Source organism: Aspergillus tanneri, assembly GCF_003426965.1.
Source record: "Aspergillus tanneri strain NIH1004 chromosome Unknown AapTan_5_pilon_pilon_pilon, whole genome shotgun sequence".
In the NCBI taxonomy this organism is placed as follows: Eukaryota; Fungi; Ascomycota; class Eurotiomycetes; order Eurotiales; family Aspergillaceae; genus Aspergillus; species Aspergillus tanneri.
The window spans coordinates 3,668,753-3,686,469 of NW_022984632.1; the positions used below are offsets into that span (position 1 = coordinate 3,668,753).

At 45.7% G+C, this 17,717-nt stretch overlaps 7 protein-coding genes across 7 annotated transcripts; 4 read left to right on the forward strand and 3 right to left on the reverse strand.

Moving 5' to 3' along the window:
- Positions 1-26: 26 nt before the first annotated feature.
- sidH (enoyl-CoA hydratase/isomerase family protein) lies at positions 27-895 on the reverse strand (the record flags this gene model as incomplete). Its single annotated transcript, XM_033575172.1, has 2 exons — positions 27-613; positions 667-895. The coding sequence occupies 2 exons, from the start codon at positions 893-895 to the stop codon at positions 27-29; spliced, it is 816 nt and encodes a 271-aa protein (XP_033423190.1).
- Positions 896-1,235: 340 nt separating this feature from the next.
- Positions 1,236-2,637, forward strand: ATNIH1004_010605 (GNAT family N-acetyltransferase; the record flags this gene model as incomplete). The annotated part of the gene is made up of 2 exons (XM_033575173.1): positions 1,236-2,213; positions 2,266-2,637. The coding sequence occupies 2 exons, from the start codon at positions 1,236-1,238 to the stop codon at positions 2,635-2,637; spliced, it is 1,350 nt and encodes a 449-aa protein (XP_033423191.1).
- A 1,717-nt stretch (positions 2,638-4,354) lies between these two features.
- On the forward strand, positions 4,355-5,459 carry sidJ (putative siderophore biosynthesis lipase/esterase; the record flags this gene model as incomplete). Its single annotated transcript, XM_033575174.1, has 2 exons — positions 4,355-4,408; positions 4,467-5,459. 2 exons carry the CDS (start codon positions 4,355-4,357, stop codon positions 5,457-5,459), a joined length of 1,047 nt encoding a protein of 348 aa, XP_033423192.1.
- Positions 5,460-6,176: 717 nt separating this feature from the next.
- ATNIH1004_010607 (uncharacterized protein) lies at positions 6,177-6,503 on the forward strand (the record flags this gene model as incomplete). The annotated part of the gene is made up of 1 exon (XM_033575175.1): positions 6,177-6,503. One exon carries the CDS (start codon positions 6,177-6,179, stop codon positions 6,501-6,503), a length of 327 nt encoding a protein of 108 aa, XP_033423193.1.
- Positions 6,504-7,183: 680 nt separating this feature from the next.
- Positions 7,184-8,715, reverse strand: ATNIH1004_010608 (Zn(II)2Cys6 transcription factor; the record flags this gene model as incomplete). Its single annotated transcript, XM_033575176.1, has 2 exons — positions 7,184-8,564; positions 8,630-8,715. The coding sequence occupies 2 exons, from the start codon at positions 8,713-8,715 to the stop codon at positions 7,184-7,186; spliced, it is 1,467 nt and encodes a 488-aa protein (XP_033423194.1).
- A 5,593-nt stretch (positions 8,716-14,308) lies between these two features.
- On the forward strand, positions 14,309-15,106 carry ATNIH1004_010609 (uncharacterized protein; the record flags this gene model as incomplete). Its single annotated transcript, XM_033575177.1, has 1 exon — positions 14,309-15,106. One exon carries the CDS (start codon positions 14,309-14,311, stop codon positions 15,104-15,106), a length of 798 nt encoding a protein of 265 aa, XP_033423195.1.
- A 488-nt stretch (positions 15,107-15,594) lies between these two features.
- Positions 15,595-17,130, reverse strand: ATNIH1004_010610 (cytochrome P450; the record flags this gene model as incomplete). Its single annotated transcript, XM_033575178.1, has 1 exon — positions 15,595-17,130. One exon carries the CDS (start codon positions 17,128-17,130, stop codon positions 15,595-15,597), a length of 1,536 nt encoding a protein of 511 aa, XP_033423196.1.
- Between the last annotated feature and the right edge of the window lie 587 nt (positions 17,131-17,717).

Here is a 17,717-nt window from a genome sequence, read left to right on the forward strand (position 1 = left end):
TATAATAACAGTTCTCCAGTCTAAGGCTATAGATTACAAGGCCTCCACTGTGGCTTTCGTTTTTCCACAAAAGCTCGCACGCCCTCGTGAAAGTTGTCGCCGGCAATGAGCTTCTGGTACCAGCGGTCAACCAAGGAGCTACTGGCTTCCTCAACACTGGCCATCTCCGATCCGTAATGAAGACCCTCCATCGTGACACGAATACTGTCCGGACTGTTCGCGGCAATGGTGCTCGCCATTTCCACCGCGGTGGGAAGCAATTGATGATGCTCCACCACGCGATTCACAAACCCCCACCGTTCCAGCTGCGACGCAGGAAATGGTACACCACTTAGTGCGATCTCCGCTGCTCGCTGCTTCCCTAACACCCGAACCAACCGAGGGAGCGCGCCGGCCACAGCAGCGATTCCGCGCTGCACTTCAGGCAGGCCGAAGCTCGCCTTCTCGCTGGCCACGACCAGATCACAGTTCACCACCATCTCCATCCCACCTCCGAGACAGTATCCGTTCACGGCGGCGATGATGGGTTTTCCCCCTCGTCGACGAGGTAGACCGGCTAGTCCTGGGGCTGTCATTTCGTTTGTGATACCTCGTGCATTTAGGTCATTCCATTCTACCATGGACTGTTAGATAGAGCACTTGGGTAGTAAGAATCGTAGACTGTACCTTTGAGATCGGCCCCGGAACAGAATGATTCTCCGGTGCCCGTGATGATTGCCACATTCAGCGCCGGATGGACATCAAACCATTCCCAGAGTCGTTGGATCTCAGCACTGACGGCAAGGGGTATGCAGTTACGCTGCTCGGGTCTGTTCAGCGTGAGAAGAAGGACATAATCTGCTGGAAATGAGACAAGACATCCTTGAACTGGAGGAGGTTGTAGATTGTCTGCCATGGTGACTGTCGTATTTATTTCTGTAAACGCAGGTGAAACTATCAATATCCGTGGCGGCCCACGTCACTTTAATAATGAACCACAGTCTAGAAGCTTGCAAGAAGCTTCGGATTTGGCCCCTCACATGTGTCAGTCATGATCTCAGCCATAGTTGACTGAATCCTTCGACTGGATCGAATGTCTCCACTCGCTAATTGTTTGCCCTCGGTTGATGCCTCGGTCAGTCGTACTTATTAGGCCGGGCCCGGCTTCGCTCTGTTCAAAAACGTCAGATTTCTCTTCATTGTTGAACCCCACGATGACGACGCAGAGCAATTCCACACTTACAGTCAAGAGAACAATGGCAGTCCCAGAGTCTACGTCGAAACACGAGGGGGGGTTTCCCTGGGTCAAACTTCCCCATCCCTACCTGACTAGCTATAAGATCCATCTTATTTCTGAATCCACGCCGCGAGTCCTTCAATTGCGTTTGCATGACGATACAGTAGGACAGGCACTACAAGAGCCACTCCACTCGGATACATTGACCTTTACGGACCTTCTCTACGACAGATCTGCGAAAGAGATTCCAATGAACGATAACAGTCCCTGGGCGCGCAGTTGGAGAGCCCCAGGCACTTCCTTCCAATGGACTGGCCAGACACCCACGCTGGGACAGATCTGGAATGTTATCCACGCAATTTTCCTGACCTATCCTCAGTATGAGATCGTTCGTTTAGACGACCTGATCGGTGCTGGGAACGATGTCATCCGCGAGGAATGCCTTCGAACAGGATTGGGGATCCCCTTTCCTTCCCGCAGAGTACCTTTTGGAGCGGAGAATGGTCCCTCCGACGTGGACAGTCTCGTCCTAATACGCTCTGCATTTTGGCAAGGGGCAGGTTCTCCAGTCGGTCCGCGACCCATTTGGGCCGTCGATCAAGACATTCATGGCAAACTCCGCACCTCTGCCAGTCTGTATCCTCCACTGGCGCAGAACTACGAATTTTCAATGAAATTTCCCGACGAACGGATATACGCCCGACATCCCATTCGCCCTGTAAAACCCTCGCCGGGTTCGCTGGTCTACAGTCGTTATATCCCACATCTGAACCAACATTTCTCGCTGATGGTAGTGGATTGGCAAAATGAGGAACATCTCCGACGATTTAACAAATGGCAGAATGATCCTCGAGTCGCGAAAGGTTGGAACGAGACTGGGACTTTGGATGAACATCGCGAATACTTGCGCAGACTCCATGAAGATAAACATGTCCTTTGCCTGTTTGGACGATTTGATGATTTTCCATTCTCGTATTTTGAAGTCTACTGGGCTAAGGTAATTTGATCTATTGACCTATCCTTATTATTTAAACTAACAGTGACGATAGGAGGACCACTACGGCGCACACTACGACGCCGCAGACTACGACAGAGGTCGCCATTCCCTAGTCGGCGAAGCCAGTGTACGCGGTGCTTTCCGCGTAAATGCATGGTGGGCCAGTCTGATCCATTATATTTTCCTGGACGAGCCGCGGACCATGAATGTGGTCGGGGAACCGAAAGCGACAAACGCGTCGGTTCTTTCGTACGAAAATGCGCATGGTTTGACGATAGAAAAATACGTGGACCTAGGCCATAAACGCTCCGTTCATGTTCGGTGTAGTCGGGAGAAATGGTTTCAGCTTTGTCCGTTGTTCTGGGATGGGAGGGACCGACCGTTGGAAAATTCTGATCGGACGGCTTGGGATGCAAAGCTATAGAATGGGTACGTTCTAGGTTAAATCGTTGGAATTATCTATTTGTTTATGTAGTTAGATGAATGTGTATATGAATTATCATGAAATTGGATAATAGTACGGAATATTTCTAGTAGCCATTAGCCACATTATTATTACAGCCCCTATCCTGCTATCGTTAGGCATTAAACGGATCTATTACACTATACGGAAAAATAGATGAAAGCAACCCCAACGTAAAAATAGGACAAAAAGCCACAAAAGATTGTACCTCAACAAATACGTCCATTTGCTGGTGGATACTTCGTATTGGTGAGAAAAGACTTATTGGCACCTTTCATTTCACTTGATCCTTTCTATTCGCTCTAATGACAAAGGGATGACCCTATCAATCTAATCAGATGAACTAGTGAGGTATGTCTCTCTGATCTTTTTTCCTCATTCTTCCTGCCAAGAAATAGACCCTGAATGGTCGGGATTCTCTCGGGATAAATTCTCCTGTTCACGTGGAGATACAATTCAGTGGGTACTCTGTATTACGGAGTAACCCCATTGCCAAGAGGAAATTTCTGTCGCAGGGCAGGGTCCCAACTACTCCGTAGCACTGCCGACTTCCCCCCTTGGTGGGACTGGATTTATCTGATCCGCATGGGTCGATGTCTCGAGCGGTGGATTGGTTTTTTTTCACATCGTAGGGATTATAAAATGGTCTGGGGGTACGGCAGGTTAATTAAGTGGTGTAATTAATTAGGCGAATCCTTCGTATTACACCTAGTTGAGTAGGTATGAAGCTAAGGCTGTGTATTGCAAGAATTGTAATATTGGTAGCATTACCGCTTGTAATAATGGTACGAAAGCAGTATTGTTTTCATGCATACGGTACAGAGTATGTACGCTAGGATTTACTAGGATTATCAACATTGCATGACAATGCCTTGACTGAAAATGGGAAGCTTGCAATGAGAAGGAGACAGAATCTGGATAATAGCTTGGTTCCTTAGCCAATTGCCCATATTTTATGACATGTGATGTACATGTCAACAGCACGTGCCTTCGTCTATTTCACGCAGGTGACATGCCTGCAAGGAATTATACCTAGCTCTATATCCAAACTATACATTGCAAATCACTTAGAGTTTACTTCATCAGGAACATCACCTCCATACTTAGTAAACGTTAAACTTGCTCCTCCTGGCTTAAGGTGTCCTGAATTTCCAGCCGAGCATCTAATCAGATCCGCTGCCGGAAAAAATCTAATCAGATCTAGCCCTGCTTAGCTGGCTGGCTAGTATCGGTGTAATGATTGGTATTTTTCTAACCCACAACGCTCCGTATCAATACTCTAATGCGTGAATTTTTTGCTGGAGAATACCAAGAAAATGGACCATACCGTGTCCCATATTGGATTTCCAGAGAGCCCACTACATAAGCGACACTTCCTAATTGGCTGGATATTTTTTAAATATATAGCTGGACTTGTATTGGAGTATACGCACGAATTATCAGATTGGACCACTTAGTCTGTTGGGGAGCATCGGGACGAAATTACCCAGGTGGGATGTTGTCGGTCCATTCAGCAGGTTTATCCACAATGCAAGCAAACAGCCGACGTCGGAAGTTATCAGATCGGAGCAGATAACTTGCACAGCAGGTTAGACGGATCTAGCACGATCCAACCTACACAATTCCATCGCTGGATTAGACTCCCTGTCAAGATACCTGATCATCCTCTCTCGAAGTCATGTACTCCAAGTTCTGGCCTAAGGGGGGTCTCCCTGGTATTCTGCACCACTACGTATCTCTCACTGTCTCTCTTCTCTCTTCTCGGCCCTGTGTTATGCTAACGATAATAGACTGAATCCCTCGTAACCTTCGAATACACCGCCAATGCTGCTCGAAAGCCACACAGTCTCGTCTTCATCGGCGGCCTCGGTGATGGTCTCGCTACGACATCCTACATGGCTGATTTGGTCCACGCCTTGCAACCAACACAATGGTCAATCTTCACCATGAACCTCACATCCTCTTATCAGTCTTGGGGCCTCGGACATCTTGACCGAGACACGAACGAAATCGCCCAATGTCTACAATATATCAAGGAATACAAGACGTCGAAGTTCGGTGACGGAAAAATCGTCCTCATGGGCCATTCAACCGGAAGTCAGTGCGTCTTGCATTATTTATACCGTCCAAATCCCCACCTCAACACACCTGCCTTTGATGAGAGTCTTGAAAACGTGCAACGCATGCCGCTGGACGGCGCAATTATGCAAGCGCCCGTGTCCGACCGAGAGGCCATCCATTGGGTACTCTCCGAGGGGATCGGAGGGAAATCACCGAGCGAAGTGCGGGAGATATACGAGAAGGTGGAAGCCATGGCGAAGGAAGCGATCTGCTCTGACAGTTCCTTTGATACATTACTTCCCGTGTCCATGACATCCCAGATTGGATATCCGGCCAATACGCCGCTTAGCTGTCGGAGGTTTTTGAGTCTCGTCAGTCCGGACAGTCCGCATCAACCCACAGAGGATGATCTGTTCAGTTCTGATCTCAGCGATGAGCATTTGAAGAAGACATTTGGGATGATTCGGCAGCAGGGGTTGTTGAAGCATAAACTGATGGTGCTGTTCTCCGGAGCTGATCAGTCTGTCCCTGCGTGGATTGATAAGGAGAAGCTAATGGCAAGGTGGAGGAATGCTGCTAATCAAGATGGAGAATGTCAGGTGTGGGACCCAGTACATAGTGCGGTCGTACCAGGTGCCTCGCATGCGCTCAGTAACGATGATCAAGCGGAGCCAAGGAAGTTCCTGGTCGAGAAGGTGATGGGATACTTGAAGGAAGTATAAAGTGGAGAAATTTTGGAATAATTATACCTCAGTATGGCATTTACATATAATCCATAGGGAAGTTAAAATTCTTATTCATTCAGTGTCTGTTTCCAGTGTATCTACACTATTTATGAGAACACATACATCTACCTTGCCTAACACCATGCCTTGGAACGAATATAGTGAGAGGAAGGGGAAAAATGAACGTCCCCCGCGAGAGCGTACGCAAAAAAAAGGTTGGTGATGCCATGAAACAAACGACAACGGACGGGGTGATCACCACGCGTCGGACGCCGGGGTCTTCAGCGCCGAGGTCAGCAGGCTGGCGGTCCCTTGCACCGTGGTCCAGTAGACGTCGGCCATGGGGTCGTAGCCTGCTACCAGCACCAGCGAGCCTATGTGTAGCACATGCGTGACGCCGCCGATCAATAATCGATTTATTGATAGCCGATCATCGATCATCGTCGATAATTTAATTGTTATAACCTACAAAACGGAGATTGGAATAAGGCCAAATTAACTCCATTCGGTGCCGGCAACGAAAATACTAAGCATGGAGAGGGAAAAAAGGATTAAGGCCACCCTGACGCTAACCTGTCAGTCCATTCATGATGCTGCCGCTTGAGGAGGGCTCTTTTGTTGCTCTGCCACACCTCATCCCTCTGAGGGGTAGCCGCTTTTGGCTCCCTTCTCGACCATCTTGTTCCCTTCGATTCCATAAAGCCTCCAGTGAACATGGCATTCTCTATATCCCTCCTTCGCTCTCCAGTGACTTACACCCATCCCGCTCATTATTCCCTACGCTTTCCAACACAGCTGGGGGGAGACTCTATCATCCTGCTTGCTCCTTTTCCCATTCTACATTCCTTTCCCCGCGCACATCTCTGTCCGTCTATATCTGATGATGATAGTGCCCAGAGCACCGGCCTGCCAGACGTCTTCTTAGACGACGTTACCGACGACTACTTAGATAGTGAGACCGAGACAGACAGCAGCGATGACCTAGATGATAATTCTAACAATGACTCGACCTGGATGATGAGAAGGGCTAGTTTTGCTTAAATATGCGGGTTCTGGACATCCTCGAGAGGTGTAAAATGCAGCCCACGTGACTCTCAGCTCTTGTTAGGGACCTACCATATTCGGTATGGTCACGTGGCCTCACTTAGTCACCCATCTAGATAGTCAGCTCGCCTGAGCCCCTTGAATTCAGAGAATTGTGCCTCGCGAACAGCTCTCAATATTTGGGCCGGAGCTTTGATGTTGCCAGGGCCTTCCCGAGACATACTTAGTCGTCCTGCCCCGAATCTATATCGGCCCTAGGCCAAATTCCTCACGGCTTGTGAACGCCCACAGCTAGCGGCTCAAAAAACTTTGACAACGCGACTTGTTCCAGTTGTTTAATTTAGTCTGGGAGCTTCAGCTTCCCCAACATATGCCACTTGATCAAGGCCTGCTAGACATGGCTAACCACTAGCAAACTTGGTAAAGCTTTACGTTTGTGTTATAGCGCCTCCATCTTAGCTGGCCAAATACCCCCCAAACAATATACCAAAGCTGGGATTTTGATGCAGTAGACCTATGGATGGATGAACTCAGCCTGGATCGTCAAACTGTTAACCATCTTATCTGCTGTAGATACTTCGAAGGAATAATAGCTGCTAAGTTATTAATTTGTACAAACAATATTCTTGCTGACCGGGCTGTCATTTAGTACTCTTGCATACATTTTAGCAGACACTTTATGTATACAACGGTATAGCTGTATAGAACCCATTCCCATTTCCATTGAGCGCTCCCATTGAACGGATCATTGTAGCGGCAACATTTGAATCCCAAAGGCCCTCGCGATGCGGCCATGATTCGAGAACTTCCATCGCCCTCCGTGACAGTTCTGGATCCCCACTCTCTTCACAGATATAGAATAGTGGGACAATAACCCCTGTCTCCATGAACAGGCTTGGTCGACGGGGAGAGCTTGAACACCTCTCGTCCCGAAACCCACTCGTGACAAGCTCTACTTGCTCAAGAAGCTCGACAAACCGGTGAGCGAAGTTAGCACGTATTGTATCCATTGACTCAATGAGACAAAGGTCAAGCCGTAAGGACATTCCTAAATAATGCATACGGAGTAGATCAATACCCCTCTTGTCCTTCGCAGTGGTTAATCTAGTGCCCAGCCTTGCTTTTTCTAGTCTTGCTAGCGCCTGCCCAAACTCCGCCATCCGCATTCGTAACCGTTGTTGGATACTTGATAGAAATGCAATGTTTGTGGGGTGCACCTCTTTGCATAGTGTCTTTGCAAAATATCGGAAGATACAGACTTCATCCATCAAGCGATCACGCACCTCAAGTCCTTGTGTTAGAGATTCAATAACTATAGTATTTTGTGTAATCTTCCCAAAACACTCCATATCACCTATGCTCCATCCGTCGAGTAAGCTGGAAGCCCCCCACTGCAGGCCTTGAAGATCCAGATGCATCATAGCACTGGAAAGTGAGGGTTGTAAGTTTCTCACTATAGCTGACTCTCGCAGAGAGTTTTTAGATTCATGATCCTTTAAAATTTGAACTCCATTCCGTAGGTGGGTATGTGCTCTGTCATACTTCCCGCAAATAAGTTCAAAGGTGATATACAGCAAGCAACATATGAGAACCACATTCGTAAGGTCAGGATCATTGGATGATGCTATCCGCGAATTCAGGTACGCAATGGATCGATTATATTGCAGCACTGCAAATTGATGCCGTGGGTTCATCATGTTTTCAGGTAGGACTGGCTCACCCGTAGTCTCCGATTCTTCGTGCAGGACACTAACAGCAATGACAGCGTGGCAGATAGCTGATTCCCCTTGGCTATACTGCAATACAGCTCTTTCCCACAGCGGATGGTCAAACCAGCTATTCATCATCGGCACTGTTAAAGACTGAAAGAACGAAAAGGATCGTCGCTCGTCGGATGTTTTGTCGGGGAGTAGTATCTTAGGTGAATTGAGAAATGTTACATTTCGGAATCTCCGCCTAACGGGGAGACGAACAGCATCGTATCCATCACATTGGCGACCAGTAGAAGTACATTTCACGCATGCAACAGGGGTTTCGTCGCATTTAACATGACGAATCCTGGGAGGAAATGTGGAAAGACCGTGTCAGTAACAGATAGCTGGACGCATGGACATTTTACCAACCGGCATGTTCGGCATCCCTGCTGTGAGCGATGGATAAAGGCTTTTCGTCTGGGTTTGGCGTCCTCAATTTCAATGGCACTGTTCATTCTAGTCTATGATGATTCTGCGCTATATGGTTTGGTCAGTTCCCATTGAACAAATAAAGGGCAAACCTCTTGAGAACACCTTAACAAATCAGTATTTTAATTGGATTAGGTCCTTGAAAGTACCTGCTACTGGGTCAAAGGTTTCAGTCTTGGTAAGCCTGCACAATCGTTGAATCAAAGGTTATTCTAAAATAGGGTCGGGTTCGAATATCGCGTACATAATGGATTTGTTATGATCATTTGCTCGGGTGAAGGAATGGGTGGCAGAAGAACATTATACCAGCTGCACAGTAGTAGCTTACTTAGGATCCGGGCAACTATCCTCTCGCTCACCAACTATCGAAAAGAATGGAAGCAATTCAGGGGGATGACACTGAGTGCTTGCCAAGGCGCTAGGAGTAATCAAATCCAGTATTCCGATATTAGTTAACTAATTCCCTATCAGATTTGTCAAATAATATGGCTGTTGGTGGACCAGAATCATGTGACTAGATCGGGGTAAAACCCCGCGGAGCACACAACAAAAATAATCATCAAGAACAACCAAGAAGAATAACCAAGAAGAGCCTAACCAGCTCAATTCATTCAAATAAGACCTTTTACCAATCGTACTCTATTTCCTCTTGGGGACTAGCCGTATATCTGACAAGATTTAGCGTATCCAGAACTCTATTCAGTTTTGGGTGTCAGTTCATGGAAATTCTAAAGGACCATGTCTATTTGGAAGAAAAATAGGGGACTATTAATGCAGAGAGATACTCTGAGAGAATTGTCCCTATTAATGAAGGCTATATTCGTCTTCTTCGGCAAAAAAATAACTATCTTCAACTTATGCAGGATAGCGCACCTGGTCATTCTAGTAAAGATACTATTAAAGAGCTTCACGAGCGGGGGATCTATCCTATTGAATGGCCAGCCTTCTCACCTGATCTAAATCCAACTGAGATAACATTGAATTGGACGAAAGACAGGATTTAAAAGGGATATCCCGATGATCAATAGCTCTCCTATGATTCTCTACGAGAGGTTGTACGGGCTTCATGGGATGCAGTTCCAGATGACTTTCTAAAAGGTCTTATTGAATCTATGCAAGCAAGGTTCCAGACAGTAATAGATTCAGAAGGTAGCCGCATGAAAAAATAAATAGCTTAGTGTCAAAAAAGTCTCATCATGCCAGATAGACATGGTCCTTTAGAATTTCCATGAACTGACACCCAAAACACCCATCCACGCTTTCTAGGAGGAGAGGTTCGAAGGCAGTCTCTTCCAGCTCGTCACCTGGCTTCCTAGTAATAACCCAGATTCTTGTGTGGAATCCTGAAAGAACCCTGGAGGCACCCTGAATTCCCACCTGATAAGTCGCGCAAGGATAGGGGGAAACGATTTAAGCAGAAGGAGTGGGTAGGGATACATCTACGTCACAATTCCTCAAGCGACATGCATTCAGATTCCGCGATTAGGCGTGGCCTGGGGGCTATTTTATTTAACCGGAGCACCGCAGCATCCGAGGAAGATCGGACAGCGCCCCTGGCCAATCTTAATCGTTATTTCTACCACGAAGTCAAGCCGCCTAACCGGGAATTACTGCCAGGGCAATTGTATGCATACAAGCTTATTTATGAAGAGTACCGGAATGTTATTATTGAGGAACCTGAGCTAGACGGTGTCGGTGCTGATGTCATTCTTAAAAAGCCCCGTAAGTGGGTAACAAGGCACGGATTATGTACTTACGCCAGTTCGCGATTCGGTCACTACTTGATGATTATTAGCAATGTCTTCGATTTATCTTGGCATCCAGAGAGCCCGGACCCGCGGAGCCGACCGGCTGTGATCCGTAGACAGGACCGCACGGAATATTAATATCTTGGATGTTGTGGACCACGATCCCGAGGACCCAGAATACGACGTGGGATTGTTTTATAATGGGTGTATGCGGCTGGAGCTTGATACTCTTTTTTGTTTTGCTTATAACTGCGAGGAGAACCGGCTTTGTGATCAATATTGGTATCTTGACAGTCCAAGTGGGTTTTATATATTGATAGGAGAAGCGCGAATGGCGAGGCTAAGGACATGGTTATTCATTAGCGGAAACGGGGTATGAATAAATAAACGAAAACCCTATCCATAGTAATTTATTATGCTGGCGAAATCAGTCCCAGGATCGCCTGGGTACTTTGTCTAAAGGGCTGTTGGCCCAATCCCTGTGTAAATAATAGATAAGTTCTGTTCTAAGTGTTCTTATAAGCTAGAACGCGCTCCGGCGCTTGGCTTTTTTCACGCATATTCACACGCCTCATTATGTATCATGGATTTATGGGGCCTGCCTCTAGATGAGGCTGAAGTGCCTCTATTGCATAGGTCCTCTGTGGCTTTGCACCACCAAAATACAAACTGCTAATCCGAAGGCAAATATGCAGCCGCAGCTGCGTGCCTCAGGATGGGGAGTAAGCACGGGAAATGCTTACCAGACCGTACAGCATATATACGACATTGGCTTCTCTCTTGCAACGGAATTATACTCTAACCCTTTCATTTTTCTCACATAATATCATTAAAAGAGTTTAACAATCGATCCGTTGTTTGTTAGTAGTAGTAGTTATTACCATTATTGTTTTTCAGCTGCCTTCCAGTAGTCCAATAAAAATAATATAACGGCAGGAATAATATGTTGTCGGAGATATCACACACGGCCCGGAATACCTTAAGAATATATCTCTGTGAAGTTATAATATTTGTCTCGCCATAGATTTTATTACTGGGTTGTTCCATCTTTCCATTACTTGCTCATATTCCTAGCCTTCAAGATTTTAAGTTTACTCGCCTCTTGACGGCAGCTCGAACTACCATGAAATATGAAATGAAGGACACAACTTTTCTGGATCTTGGATTATAAGAACCTAGAAATGAGGGATGAACGTCGCAACCAAGAAAGCTATTGATGGAGACTCAGGGTGAACGGTGGCCTAATGGCTCTAGCACTGCAAGGTGCGCCGATAGATATACGACATTAGAAGAGGGTTACTGATGAAGGATCAAAGGAAAATTAGAAAGTGAGGTGAACTTATAAGACAGTCTGAAACTAACTGAAGCTCGTTACACATATCCAGCTGGGGCCTTTCATTCCCTGTTTTTCTTTGGTATAATAGCAAGCTAATACGAGATCCGTCCTCCGAAGATCACCAATGTCAGGATGTGTCAGAATAAACTAGTCCAGATTGGGACATCATGTGAATATATATACCCAATACTCCTCATAGAGGGGTTGGGCAGACAATCCTTCTGAATACAACCACTTCAGACCCCCCAAATAATCAAACAGGATGTAAGGGACTAATCTAAATCTACAACTAACGCACGCGGTTTCCTCGTATATGCAGCAAGGTTAACTAAGTACGGCAGTTGGACCGTGTCAGAGAAGCCATGAAAAAGGGAGATAACTAGCTTCTGCAATGTAGGGTCGGGAAAAATGGATGTGTATTACCATTTAAGTTATCTCTTCTGGTATATAAACAGCCATCGGTACAGTCATCGCTCTACCGTCCCGGCATTTGACTTTGATACACATGACTCACATATCAGAAGGACAGGATGTTCTATGGCTCGAGCGTTGATGACTATGAACCGGAGGGCGCGGGGTTTGAATCTTCAGGCAGCGAAAATTGAGAGTTTCAATTGCCCCCAAAGTGTGGTCAACCGATTGGTATTGGTATCGTAAAGCACTAGTCACTAAGTGAAAAGTATTTGATTTGCTTCATGAAATCAATACATTCATCGATAAAATACTCGATATGCTTTTCTCTCACGTTGGCAGTCAACGGACTATAGTTCTCTCCTCTTTCACCCCCGAAGTCTGCATTCTTTTGGCTATCACACAACAGATGTATCCTGTCATGTTAAGTACTAATGCCGGCAAGCCTCCGATGACGGACAAGGAAAAAAGGGCTGGTAGCTTGTAGACTACAATTCCTTTCGCAAAGGGGTGCTGCTCTGTCCGAGACTTATTGGATATGTTAGCAATCGGGACTGCTTTGTGGATCCTATGGCCTTCAGAACAATGACCCGGATAATGCTAGAGTAGGTATTAAAGCTACACATGATGTTTAATGCTCCCCACCAGAAATACAAGACGCAACCATTCACTAAAAACTGTCCTTTTTCAGACACAAACAACAGCCGGCTTTGACATCATTATGGCTGATAGAGTTGGGCCTATTTTATGGAGTTAAAGGATACTCTTGCCTGATAATTGTTGGATTCCTTGGAACTTGGCATTCAAAATTCACATCCAAATGCGCCCCGATTTGTCAACAATTATTGAATATATATTTGACTTCTTTGCTGAACTATTTTCGTTGTCTCTACGGCACTGTCAGAATTGAAGTTTTTGAGGTGTAAAGTTATGTTATCTCTGGAATCCTCCTTCACACACACACTACTACAGTTCGTCTACAGAGCACTGAAAGCTGTTGACATGCACCTTGGAGCAAAAATTGCTACTGTCAACTAGGATAACTAAAGGGACAATATTACGTCTTGCCAATTATTATCCCCTTATACAAAATAGATGCACTCGTAAGATACAGTGACCCTTGGTTAGTAAAGGTACTCTAGTGAGAGTCCCATGCATTGTTCGGCGTCACTTCTTTCCCGCACCGGCCGCCTGCGCATCTTGTGAGATTGGAGAGTATGTCCATAGACTCCGCTGCGCTCTCCCTAGGTCGGAGTCGTCGCCTTGATACTAAACGGTCATCACCGATACTCCCCCTAGGCTGCCAACTCACCAAATACGTTACAGGTAAAAATTCTACAAGATACCAGTGATTTGAAGGGACTTGGCGTATAATAAATGACAGGACATGATATATGTTTATAAACTGCATTTAAAAGCGGGGGCATTAAGGTCAAATTTTTCGTCGTGTTGTACGACCATCTAAAGCATTCGGGTGATTGAAAGGGGCGACATTTATAATTTTCCATAACTGTCAGAATAAACTAGTCCTGTGAAATATATATAGTACCCAATATCTCCCACAGAGGGGTTGGGCAAAACATCCTTCTGAATACAATCAATTCAGACCCCCCAAAAATCGACCAACAAACAGGGGGGAGGGGGCGTTTAACCGTAGAGGGGGCGTGTCATTTATAATTTTCTGTCAACCTTTAGATACCACTATTCCTATGCAACCTTTAATTAGCGTTCTCTCGGTCATTTAAGGTCATCATACGCCTTATTGTCGCCATATTTCGTCATCCTAATTGACCCCCTATTTCTTATGTATTTGGTCTTGAATATTTACTTAGAAGAATCAGACCTCCATATATCTCTGGAGTTGATACTAGTCAGTACGCATAGTGGGTAGGTCAATATTTTCCATGGCCAAAACTGGCCGGCAGGGATGGCCAATTATTAATTCCAATATGCTATTGCGGCTGTCACATCTACCCCACCTACTACCCTATATATACATAGTTTCAAATCGCCAGTTCTGCATCACATAACTATAGTCATCTACCAAGTTGCCATATCGACGTTATAATATCATCCAGAGCCCAAAAACTAATAATGACGCTGATTCAGCCGGATGCTGGCTGTATGCTTCTTACCGAATTGTGTAAAACACCGCACACCCAGCTCCGACCATTTCTCACCAACCTGAACGGTGACAGTTCATGGTTGATATCACTTCCGAGACCGGCCGCAGACAACTCAAGCTCAGCATACTTTCATATTCTTCTAGACCCTTGGCTCAGTGGTCCAGCCGTCGAAATTGGGTCTTGGTTCAGTCACTTGACCCATATCGAGAAGGAGGCATTTCCCAGCATATCGGCAGTTCATGATCTGGTTTCCGACATCACGGATACCACGATCAGAGAAGGGCATAAAGGCGTCCACCGGAAACGGAAGGGCAATGAGATCCGCAGCCTGCCACAAATTGATGCAGTCATCATTTCACATAATCTTAGTGACCATATGCATAAAGAAACTTTGCTTCAAGTTAGTTGTGAAGTTCCCGTATTTGCTGTCCTAGAAGCGGCGTCAACCATCAGAACATGGAACTATTTTAGCTCTGTCCTGGACATACCTGATTATAAACTGACTTATCCATCATTGATCCATACTCGCACTGCACCTCTACCTGACTGGTTGAGCATTCTCCGGGTCTCGGCCCAAGAATACCATCCAGCACTGCACTATGGGATCATGATTGCTTTTTCAAAGGAATTTGGAACTGTCGAAGACCAGGGAGGGGAATGTATCCTCTACTCTCCTCACGGTATTCAACCCTGTCGTATCCAACCGATCATCGAATCGAACCCAGGTCTTCGTATATTGGCTTTGCTCCACGGGTTGGACGAGCCTACTGTCCTGGGTATTGCTATCTGGGCGTGAGAAATGCGTTGCGTCTACAAAGGCTGACAGGGGCAAAATACTGGCTGAGAACACACAATCCTAAAGCTCAATTTTGCGGAATAATCGGGTGGTTTCTCCGGGACATGCAGCGAAACCTGGAAGACGGCTTGGAACAAGAGTATCTTGAGACGGGGAGGGTCTACGCAATACCACATTTTATTGAGGTCGAGAATGGGGGTAGCATTATCCTGATCTAACGAGTTGGAAATTCTTTTGGACACTGACTTGTCTAGTTATGCATTATGAAATCGGTTATTGGGACTCTCCTTCTGCTTGTACCTGACAGAGAGTAATTGACTGCTTCATCAATACCCAGTATGGTGCAGTTTACATATATAGCACTTGAGATGTCAGGAAACTACCGGGCATACTACCTTGTACAGAGAGGAATGAAGTAGAATTTGAAGTAGTTCGTCAAAGGGCAACTTCAGCAAACATATTTCACGTAGCACCAGGAATCACTGAAATTAATTGAGATTGCCAAAAATAGTAGATTCCTTTTCAGCCTCGTTCATAAGGACTTCAACGTCCTTTTCCGTCGAGACCCACTGCCTCTCTACCAAAATTTGCTTCTCTGGACTGCGAATTTCAAATGAGGCCTTGAAGGGCGAGGGCCCTGAAAGAGACCCCTGTGTCATATCCCATGGATCCACTTCTACTCTTTTGCCATTCTCGTAACAATAGGAAATATTATACGCCCAAAGGAGACGAGCCATAACGATGAAGAGTGAATTGCGAGCAAGTTTTTGTGCTGGACAGGTACGGCGTCCAAAGCCGAACGAACTGAGCGGTAAATGTGGGTTTCTTATCCACCTCTCTGGCTGGAAATCAAAGGGGTCCTGAAAAGTACCGTCGTCCAAGTCTAGGGACCAATGACTAGGTACAATTATTGCGTCCTTTGGTATGCGATAACCCATATAAAAGTCCTCAGAAAGAGTGGCATGTGGAACGCCTCCGGGCGTAATAGGCCTCCATCGTAGCACTTCGTTGACAAATGCGTTGATGTAAGGCAGTGACTCTTTGTCGGAGAAAGCAGGCAGTTTTTCTGGCCCAACTACCCAGTCGATCTCTTCTTGAGCTCGAGATACTCTATTAGGGAACAGTACACAAGCTAGCACGAAAACCTCTAGAACTTTGGGCGTGCTGTCACTGCCAGCTTCGAACAATATTCCAACAGCGTGAGCAAGTTCATTGGAGGTGAAAGCTTTTGATTCAGGCGAGGAGACGATTTCCTTGACCCAATTCCACGATCTGGCCTCTTCCGCATTCATCATATTTCGTTTCACAAAATCTGCAGCTCTCTTATAACTCAAATCGCCGACAGCTCTCCATCTAGCCATCGGTCGAGGGAGAAGATTCAACACCGGAAATGCTTCCACAAGTAAGCTGACCTTGCTGTGAAGTATATTAGATACATTTCCCGATATCTCCTTGATCTCCTGCACTTCGAATGTAGCGCTAGAAGATAGACGGCGACCATAAGCCAACGTGTATATCAAGCTGGCTGAATAGCGATGAAAGCAAGATGCAAAGTCATTGGTGTGGAGCATGTTGTAGAGAAGCTGCTTGCTCTCGAGGTCCTGGAAGATCCGGTACTTGGGAACGAGTCGTGGGCTGAGAAGAGACACATGGACATGGTTGTATCTTTTCCACTTTTTGCCGTATGGCAAATATACGGAGCGCAGGCCTTTACTCATGCATTCGTCTCCAATAACAAACCGCGGTCGAGAATTATAGTTTTCATTTCGTTTATCAAGGAGATCGTGGGCGATTTGGTGGGACCCGATTACGATTACGGTTCTCCAGCCGTAACGAAGGCTGAAGATCGGTCCATATTGCTTGTGCCATTTTTGGAATGTCTTCCAAGGATTCAAATCAGGAATAAGATGTATATGGCCAATAACTGGGAGTGGATGAGGACCTGGAGGCAAGGATATCGACTTTTTCATACAAATGTGAAAAATAAATATAGCGAACAAGAAGATGGCGAAGAAGAGGCTCATTGTCGTGGTATTTTGCGATATAAATTGCTCAAAGAATAAAGCTTCATTTTCTCAATTTACCGTCTACTTTTCCGTATATTCTACAGTCTGCTGCCAAGGTATCTCTTTTATCTGGACTCAATGTAATAATACGTGGCAAATAGTGTTAGATGTACACATTCCATATGCTAAGAATGCAATGTAACCAAATATGCATAATTCTAAAGCAGGTAAAACCAAAGGTTATGCAAAGACCCTCGTAAAGCCAATAATTATTAATACTGTGACACATATATCAGCTGAGCTTTTAGGAGTATAATCGCTTCGAAATTAAAATCCACATTATAGGACATCTTTAGCAATTGTAATAGTTTCTCATTCACGATTGTGGCAGCACTGAATGCAGGACAAGTGTGATAATCACCAGTTAGATCGCTATTGAAACTCCTACATGCTGCTTTCCGCAGAAGAAACCAAATTGCACATCCCATGGTATTAAGGCACAGATATAGAGTTTGCCCCATTCTCAAGACGGTGATTAGTAAGGAAAGGCGCAAGAGTAGCGGTAAATTGGAGAAAATAATACTATACAACAGTAAATGTATTCG